At 30.2% G+C, this 9,548-nt stretch overlaps 1 protein-coding gene across 1 annotated transcript; it reads right to left on the reverse strand.

Annotated features, from left to right (window-relative positions):
• Nucleotides 1–2,971: 2,971 nt before the first annotated feature.
• On the reverse strand, nucleotides 2,972–6,152 carry LOC11426232 (protein SULFUR DEFICIENCY-INDUCED 1). Its single transcript, XM_013593339.3, has 4 exons — nucleotides 5,909–6,152; nucleotides 5,049–5,261; nucleotides 4,476–4,631; nucleotides 2,972–3,577 (listed from the first exon to the last, which is right to left on the reverse strand). The coding sequence occupies exons 1-4, from the start codon at nucleotides 6,074–6,076 to the stop codon at nucleotides 3,176–3,178; spliced, it is 939 nt and encodes a 312-aa protein (XP_013448793.2). The 5' UTR covers nucleotides 6,077–6,152; the 3' UTR covers nucleotides 2,972–3,175.
• Nucleotides 6,153–9,548: the final 3,396 nt, after the last annotated feature.

Consider the following 9,548-nt stretch of genomic DNA (forward strand, 5'->3'; position numbering starts at 1 on the left):
ATCACTTCAGAAATAGAACTCTATCTGCTTCTGATCAGTGTTTTCAGCTTAGGAAAAAACGGAGAAAAAGTAAACACAATTCAACCCCCCTTCTTGTGTTTTTCTCACCTTCATATTAAACAGTAGATAGTAGAATATATTTCTTACCTATATTTTTTAAGGCACGATAAAAATCTAGCCAAACACATTAAGTAATCATATAACATTACAACCTTTATTGATAAAAGCAGTAATGAAAGATGGACATTCAAAAAATAAATTATACATATATTCATAGAAATATAATTACTCAACATAAAAATAAAAATAAATAAAAATAAAAAAACATCACAACAAATTATACTCAACCCAAAAAAAAGAAATAGCACAACAAATTTCAAGTTATTGCATCATTTCCTTCTTCAGCGTCCATCTCTAGTGTCTCCAAAAGCCAAAAAACACAACATAAACAAGTACAAAAAATATTAAATTAGAAACAAAATCTTTGTTAATTTATGAACATATTGATATGTGTAGCTTTCAATATTAAATATTCAAGTCCTTTAAAAAGGTATCTGTCAATTTCAAACAAGTATCACCTTTGAAATATTTATGAATATATATTAGCTTATAAATAAATGTATAAAATAAATTACGAATATACGTTTCTTACGAATATATTTATGAATGTATATTAGGTTATAAACAAACATAAATAAATTACGAATGTGTAACTTAACAGTGAAAATAAATTTTAAAAAAAGTATAAAAATATGAACATATATTAGCATAAACATATAGCAGACCACCTTAGATCTTAAATGTGATAAAGTCTTTGGATAATTTCCTAACCATAGAGAAGCATATATTAATAATGTTTCAGTGTTAACATTGAGTTGATTGAGAAGTACTGTGGCTTCACTACTGAAAATGTTTCAGCAATTTGTATCAATAATGTAACACTAAAGGCCTTGTTTGAACATGGAAAGATAGACTTATATAACATCTATGCTCCATTGTGTCATGACTCCTCTCTGAAAAATGGTTCAACTGGTTAGATTGTAATAATAAAAGAATTAGTTTGAACTTTCAATTAAAAAGTTTTATTACATGTATTTCTTTTTGGTCAGAGGTAGCCTAGTGGCTAGAATTCACCTTATAAGGTGAATAAGTGGGGTGTCCGGGGTTCGAACCCCGGCCCCTGCATATAACAATGCATTGTCCCTGCCAACTGAGCTATGCTCACGGGGACTATTACATGTATTTCTTCTAATTATTGCTTATAGTGGTCGAAATTCGCTTAAACCATGTTTCGGTAAACAACTTATTTTCCAAATATATGAATAATTTATTTCTATAACACATGATAAGATCAAATAAACTCAAATTATTTTTGTATAATTTATAAGCTCTTTCATAAGTTGTTTTTGTAAGTTCTCTGCAACATTGGACATGCCTCTCCTTTGGAAGCTGAATTTAGTGCCTTTATGTTGGCTATTGACAAAGATAAGGAGTTGCAAATTGATAGGCTTTGGCTGGAATCAGACTCCATTGCTGTTGTGAATGCCTTTAACAAAGCAGCTGGAGTTCCTTGGCAGATGAGTACCAGATGGCTTAATTGTTTGATGTACTGTAAAAATATTAGTTGCATTTGTACTCATGTAGTAGAGAGTGTAGAGAGAATGAGAAAATGTTTTCAATATATACTTGTAAAATATGTGGGAATATATATAAGAAAGAATGACAATGCTGCATGTTGGTGAGTTTTAGAACAAACAAAACTTAAAAAATGGTGAAAAAACACTTTGAATTGATTCACTCATTTAGTAAATAGATTGACATCTTCAAAAATGAAATATAGGTTTATATGAAGAATTATTTGATTAGAATGAATAACGAAACGATTCATCCAATATTTCTGTTTACAACAAATAGATTCACAATATCCTTTCTTCTATATGAATCGATTCATATGAACGATTTTTTTATAAAATGTAAAAATTCCTATATAACCCAAGACTTTACATAAAAATTAAAAAGTTTTTCCCCCTAAGTTTTGAACTAAATCATATTTCCAACCAAATTTTTATGCAAATATGCAAAAGAAAATTATGCAATGATATTGAATTCTAAATAGAGAATCCTTGAGAGCTTAGCTCAATTGGTATGGACAATACATAATATATGCAAGGTCTGGGGTTCCAACCCCGACCACCACAAAAAAAAAAAAAAAAAAAAAAAAAAAAAAAAAAAAAAACATGATACCTAAATATTTAGTACCATAGCAGAAGTACCAAATTTAACATAAGACAATAAACATAAAATTGTGCCAAGCACCTTAATATTATCAAAACAGAAAGATCAAATGCTAAGTATACACAATAAAATTCAAAGTACAAAAAAGGGAATCTAGCCATCTTGGTTTTGGTTTCAATTAGAGTTGAAAGAGTGATCTGGATAGTTGGTGTTGAAGGTATTTGGTGACATGGTGAAAGCATTGTTGTTTTTGATCCTCTGAATTGATGATTCAATCATTGTACGCCTCGCATCATGAGCATCAAGCATGTTCTCCATACACATACGCATCTCAGCTATGGAATCAAGTACGGCTTGCAAGCCAACCGGATGAGCATAATCAGGATCATCATCTTCACTTTCAGCTTCACCAATCACTTCATCATCACCTGCAACACCCCTCCCCTCATCCATTGCAGCCTGCACCTCATCAACCAAAATCTCACCAGCAGAAACATAGACACAATCATAGCACCCCCGATCCAAACTCGCTCTCAGTGTAGTACCAATTCTTATTAGCATCCTGATAATAGTGCATTTTGTGCACAACACACTAATCAAATCCACTCCTATCAGATTGTCCCTTGAGCAAACTTGTAACAATGTTTATTCGTTGGGAATTCAACACTTTCCAAATAAAACGACAATAAGGGAGAGCACGAAAACTAGTCTCCCTATACTCAAGAATCTTGGAAAATGAAGAAACATTTGGAAGTTGACAGGACTGTGATTATTCATCATTAATTTACCAAATACAAGCAAACCTTATTCTATATTTTTCCTCACCATTTTAAGGAGAAAAAGGGCAAAGGAAGAATACGAAATCGGAGAAGAGAATGGACTTTTTGTCCAAACCTAGACCTAAGACAATATATACAACATAAGAACATGAATACAAATATTAACATGCCAATTGATCTCTAAAAGAAGATATTTCCTCAAAGATGGGAAGTCTTCTTGATCTAGTTGGACTCCAAACATTAAGTAATCCATCAATTCCTTTCAAAAGGTCATCATCAAGCCCTAAATCATCCATAAACTTAGGCTGTGGCAAGTTTGCACTCAATTCTACAAGCAATTCTTCAGCTCTATTTCTTGACTTGATTTCATCAGACCCTGGAAGTTTTCCTTGCAAAACTTGTTCAAGGATTAAATAGGCTTCTTCATAACGAGATTGTCTCATTAAGCATAAGGCTAAATTCAAAGCCTTATTGGCATCAGCATCTATCATTTGTGCTTTCTTGAAAACCACCTCAGCCATCATGTAGTTTGTCTTTTGCATGTAGGCCCAACCTAAGTTTCCCTAAACAATCAATCAATGTGTTAATCATTGAACCTTGAACCCAAAAATAATCATTTTTACAAAGAAAAAAAAGTATTATGATGTACCATTGGGTTGAAAAAAAATTAGACCAATTTTGAACCCAAAAAAATAAAGAATTAGACCATTTTTTTTTGCTTAACGCCTCTGCGAAAATATTTATCTGATTTTAGTCTCTAAAATACAAAAAATTGTTTTAGTCCATATTATTTTATTTTAAAATTTATAATCTTTATTAGCTTTAAATATGCATTAGATCACTGTAAAAATACAATTGTTTTCTTTTAATCCTTATAAAAATATTTTTTTAATTTTATTCCTCATAAATATACCTGTTTTGCTTTTGATCTCATTGGTTTATCAATTTTCTTTTTAAAGGTAGTTCATGCAAAATTTGTTCTTATAGGAATTGGTCTTGTCATATGTTGTAATATTTATTTAGTCCTTTATCTCACTCATATTGGAGGGACTAAAATCAAATACTCTATAAAATGACCAAGTCATATATAAGTAAATTTTGCAAGGGCTAAAACAAAACAACAGAGATAAAAAACAAAATGTAGTATGTTTACAAAGGTGAAAAGTAAAAATATTCGTACAAGAACTAAAGCAATATATATATATATATATATTGCAGGACTAAACACATATTTAAACCTATTTATTAATTTTCGAGTTAGTCCTTTTATGATCTATATTGTAGGTACTAAAGTTTATATTGTTCAAATATTACCGGGACTAAAACAAATAGTGTCAATTAACTTGAATCAATCACATCAAAAAAGAAAAGTTAACTTGAATCAAAACATGTTTGGTTTAATCTGAAAGCAAAAGGAAAATAGTGTAAAGTTAGATTAAAAAAAGTCAATGATTTAAGTACCAATAGTCTTGCTGTTTCTTGCTTGATAGAAACTTGGAACTTCTTGCCATGAGAGCGAGCAGTCTTTGTCGTCCTTCCATTAAAGGCCTCACCTTGGTAGATAAGTCTTAGCTTTCTTTTCAATAATTCAATTTGCTCCTCTACTCTTCCACATTTCTGATTTACACAAAAACTAAATTAGGTTTATTGACAAATGCTTACTACCAACTGACATTTTATATGAAAGGTGTGTCCGAGTTTTAGCCATTTGTCATGTCAGACAGGGTTCGACATCCACACATGTGATTATACAATAACTTCTAGCCAAAAACATTATATATAAAAGGCGTGTCCGAATTTTAGCCATGTGTCATGTCAGACAGGCTTCGACACTAACACCTGTGATTATGCAATAACTTCTAGTTTTTTAACATTATTACCGGTGTCAGTATCATGTTCAGTGTCTGTATCAGTGCTTTCGTTAATCAAATCTTATTTACATGTTAATAAAAAACAACATAGACCGATAATTTACTAATTATATAGAGCAAGTAAAATGACCATAATATGATAATTGAACATGTTTGGATATACCTTGTAAAGATCAAGAAGTACATTATCAAGTGACTCTTGAGAATGTTTGTTGCAAAGACCTCTAAAAGATTTGATAGCTTCAATAGCTTCTTCAGCTCTATCTAATTGCTTCATCACAACAGCCATATCCTTAAGGGCACTATCCACTTTGTCTCCAGCATTGATTGCCTTCCAAAAGTACACTATAGCTACTTCTGGATCTTTATCCACCAACTGAATTCATACACATTGATATCATTATTCAATATTAAAGCTTAATTTACATGAAAAATACTTCAATAATTGAAAACTAAACTTCAAAGTTTAATCATGTAATAACCAAAGAATGTAAAAAAGTAGAATATTTTTATGTCATGAATAACTCAAAAATAATAAAAGGAATCTTAAAGAAAAGATAATCCTTGAATCTGAAAGATTCATGGAATCTTAAGGAAGACGATATATAATATAGGTGTAGTCTCTCCGTACCAAAATATAAGTAAAATGATTCAAAAAGAGAAATATTTTTGGTACAAAATTGGATAAAAAAAATATATTGACTTTTTACATGCCTTTTACTGCCTATATTCTGTTATAAAGTGAGTAAGATTTAAGAATTAAAGTTACTTTGTCACTACTGAAAAAGGTAATAGTAAATTAACTGAAAAGTAGAAATGTTTCACATCACATACTTCAACTTAAAGTCACTGATTAAACTATAGTGAATTATATATAAATCTCCAGAACTGAAACTAATGTAACATAAAATTTAGAGATCAAATTAAAAGGGATAAAGATGGTGCAATTTCCACATACAATAATGCATATTAATTAAGCAAACAACAAAAAGTAAAGCTGAAATTAAAAAAAAAAGTACCTACCTGAGCATGTTTGGCTTTGACATAAGGAGTATCACCATAAGGAACCTTATGAATAACATGATAGAGATCTTCTTTCTTTCCTTTAGAACTTTTCTTCAAGACACTAATTCCTTCCATTTCTAACACACAAAGATGCCCTTTCTGTTTCTCCTCTTTTTGAGGGCACATGCACCTTATGATGAAGATGGGAGAGATTCAGTGAAAATGGGGGGTCTACTCTCATAAAGAAAAACTAACAACATAGGAAGATAATATATACAAGAAACTTTGGAAGCTAACAACTATGAATCTGGATGGAAGTGTGTCTACATTCCATATGACATAAATCATAATGTTCCCTATGCTAATTGGTTTCAGCCACGTGTCATTGTTTTATTGAATATTTTTTAGTTCTTTTAATTAATACTGTTTATATTAAATAATGTACAAAATTAACAATATTAAGGTATATTAGAGTGATCTTAAGTTAATGTATCGACGGTCATTAGATCGATATCAGATCTCAATCTACGGCTAGTGATATAGCCGAGTCGAGTATGTGAATGTTTCAAAATGAACGTGATTTTTTAAAATGTACTCACTAATTTATATTTTATTGTAACAAAATTTAAGGAAAAAACACATGTATTTAGTCCAAGTTTTAGATCAGATACATATACTATAACAAAAGATAAGGAAAAAAATTATATTTTATTGTAACAAAAGATAAAAAAATAAAAATAATAAGAAAAAAAAACATGTATTTAATCCAAGTTTTAGATCAGATACATACACTATTTAATTTTGTTACCCAAATAGTTTTTTTTTTAGGGATTTGTTACCCAAATAGTTAGTAAAATGGTTATTCTCTTTTTTTATATTCATTGTATTTTTTAATATGCATGTAAAAACATTAAACGATATTCACTTTGACATGAAGAAAAGTAAAATAGTCGGTTAAATCACTTGAAAATTTATACTTCCTCTGTTGTTAATTATAATCACCCTTTAGAAAGAAAAAAGTGTCCCTAAATTAGAAAGAAAAAAGTGTCCCTAAATATAAGTAATTTTTTAAATTTTTAGATGTATTTATTATTATTTTTCAAACATAATCCTAATTAAAATTACTAATTTATGGGAATATGAAAAAGCAAGATTAAATTTAATAATAGTTATGCACATAATTACATTTCAATTTGGATTTAATTCAGCTACTCTTTTTTGTGGTTGTCGGAGTTTGAACCCGAACTCCGGACCTTGCATATATTACGCATTGTTCTAACAATTGAGTTAAGTTCACGTGGACTACTTCAACTACTCTGATGAAATGATAAAAGTTTACATTGTGAATCGATCATAATCGTTTGACTTTTATCTTAATCGTTTTTAATATTAGGGACATAAATGGCTATGATAAATTGACAGTGTAAAACTCTTTACAAGTGCATAAATATTAAACTCTTCTAATTTTTCTTAATATATATTAGAAATCATAAAAAGGGAAAGGGAGTATCTATTATAAACTGGCAGTCCCATAAGTACATGATTAATTGCTGACGATATCCCGGATTTATACCAAAATAAAGAGTAACTATGAATTGGATTCATATTAGTGTCTGCATACATTTCTTGGTATTTTGTTCATTTAGCATCCAAATCCTCTGTTGACTATATACTGAAAACATAATTGAGGCTGGTGTATTTTTCCTTATCGGTTAGCATTTAATCAATTACTAAAGTAGTAGGCTAGCAGCACCTAATTATAAAAATAGAATAGAATATAATTTAATTAGTATGCATATGTGTATAATTTTCATCTGGCGGTGGGTTTTATCACCGTCGCGACGGGTGCTATGGTTGGTGCTCGTGTTTTGGGCAAAAATTGTACGGGTTGGTGTGATTTGAATCAGTTATGCACTTTCGGGTTCCGAGCATGTGGGTTATGTCGGATGGCCGCTCCATTTGACGGAGGATCCAAATTGATGGGCCAAAAATAGTCGTACAAACTTGATGTCTTCTGTCTCAGTGAGTGGTTGGTGGGTGGACTCGCTGCCGTGTTCGTGGTCGGATTCATTTCCATTGGTAAAAGGTTGGAGTTCAGACTTATGCCTAGTTTGTGCTTGTATGATCGCTTGATGTGGGCTAGAAATGGCTGATTAATTTGTTGTTGATCATCGCAGTAAACGGTTGGTGCGTGTTAATTCGTTAATTACCGTGTTGGCGGTCAAGTCCACTCCCCACTTGCAAGCATCTGTTTGTGGTTATGTATCCAAGTCATCCTGTTGATTGATATGAGACTGTATGGACTCGAAAGAATCGTTAATGCTTGTTGTCGTTGTTGCAGGAAGTTGATAGTGCGTGATCCGATTTCATTTTGACGATCGATTCATTCGTCAAACTTTAGACCCTCTTAATAGAATTGTTTAGGGTCAGATCCACTTTGTGGATTTTTTTTTGTTTTGCTCGTTATGGTTGTTGACTGGGTCAGGTTTAATGTCCCCCAAATTTTTAAGTAATTTTTCCCTTTTTTTTAATAATATATATGAACAATTGACAATATATTAGAGTAGGGTACCAACTTAGTTGAACACTATTCTTTTTGATATCATTTTGCTCTTGGCTTATAAAAAAAAATCAAGGTTCTCTAAAAATATATTTTACATAGAATTTTTTGGGGGAATATAAAATGAGTTAAAAAGAAATATATTTATATGATATTAACTACTAAGTAAAAATAATAATTTTGGTGCCCCTAAAAAGACGGTGCCCTGAGTTGTCGCCCCTCCCACCCATCCTGAACGCAGAGGCCGAGTTGGAACTCCGAACACCCTACTTATTCATCTTAAAGGTGATTTTCTAGCAATCAAATTATTTGAAGGAAAAAAAAAAAACACAAACATATGATTATGTCTTGTTATATAGACAGACCTCTCAAGGAAAAAAAATGTCTTCTTATAATATTTGTGCGGAATGCCAAAAATTTTAAAAATTATTCAGTTTGTATAAAATTGTTAAACTCTTGTTTTAAAAGATAAAGTGTAATTATTAAGTATAACACATTTAAGGTTAGATATTATAACACAATTAAAAAACTATTTCTAAAATAATAAACTTGCTCAAAAAATCTATTATAGACTATTTTTTAATTAATATTTCCTGTTATTCAAAAAAAAAAAATATCATTCCACATATTTTCACAAAAAGTTTGAAGCATTAATTCAGCCTTCTATAACAAAAAACAAATTTTCAAGTATTTTATATATAAATATGACCGGATACATTAGTTATTTAATAAATCTAAAATGTTTTTTACTTATAAATATGAATCGAAAGGAATATGTCGTTAAAAAACTTGATTCAATGTAGTCTCTCAATCTGCCTATTTTATACATTTTGTAATTTTTATCTCTCCATTTCAAAATTCGATATTTGTTCCCTATTTTCTCAAAATATTTGACATTTTGCCCACATGCAAAAGTACTAGGACCAGTTTTGATGATGTGGCATGTGATATGATCAGGCAACACTATTTAGGTGAATTTAGACAAACTTACATTCATCAATGTCGTACAAATTAAAATAAAATTATCCTTAAAAAAAACCTAAAGTAAAACTAATTCATTTCAAAATTTAATGGTTAAATAAAACCAATTTTGATAAA

This window comes from Medicago truncatula, chromosome 7 (genome assembly GCF_003473485.1).
Source record: "Medicago truncatula cultivar Jemalong A17 chromosome 7, MtrunA17r5.0-ANR, whole genome shotgun sequence".
Taxonomy (NCBI): domain Eukaryota; kingdom Viridiplantae; phylum Streptophyta; class Magnoliopsida; order Fabales; family Fabaceae; genus Medicago; species Medicago truncatula.

What these genes read in the sequence shown, in the direction of transcription:
- LOC11426232 (XM_013593339.3), bottom strand. Translation starts at nt 6,076, where the DNA reads ATGTGCCCTCAAAAAGAGGAGAAACAGAAAGGGCATCTTTGTGTGTTA. An exon ending in TCAAAGCCAAACATGCTCAG is followed by an intron (nt 5,262 to 5,908) that starts GTAGGTACTTTT and finishes GTATGAATTCAG; the next exon opens with TTGGTGGATAAAGATCCAGA. An exon ending in AAGAAACAGCAAGACTATTG is followed by an intron (nt 3,578 to 4,475) that starts GTACTTAAATCA and finishes TTGATTGTTTAG; the next exon opens with GGAAACTTAGGTTGGGCCTA.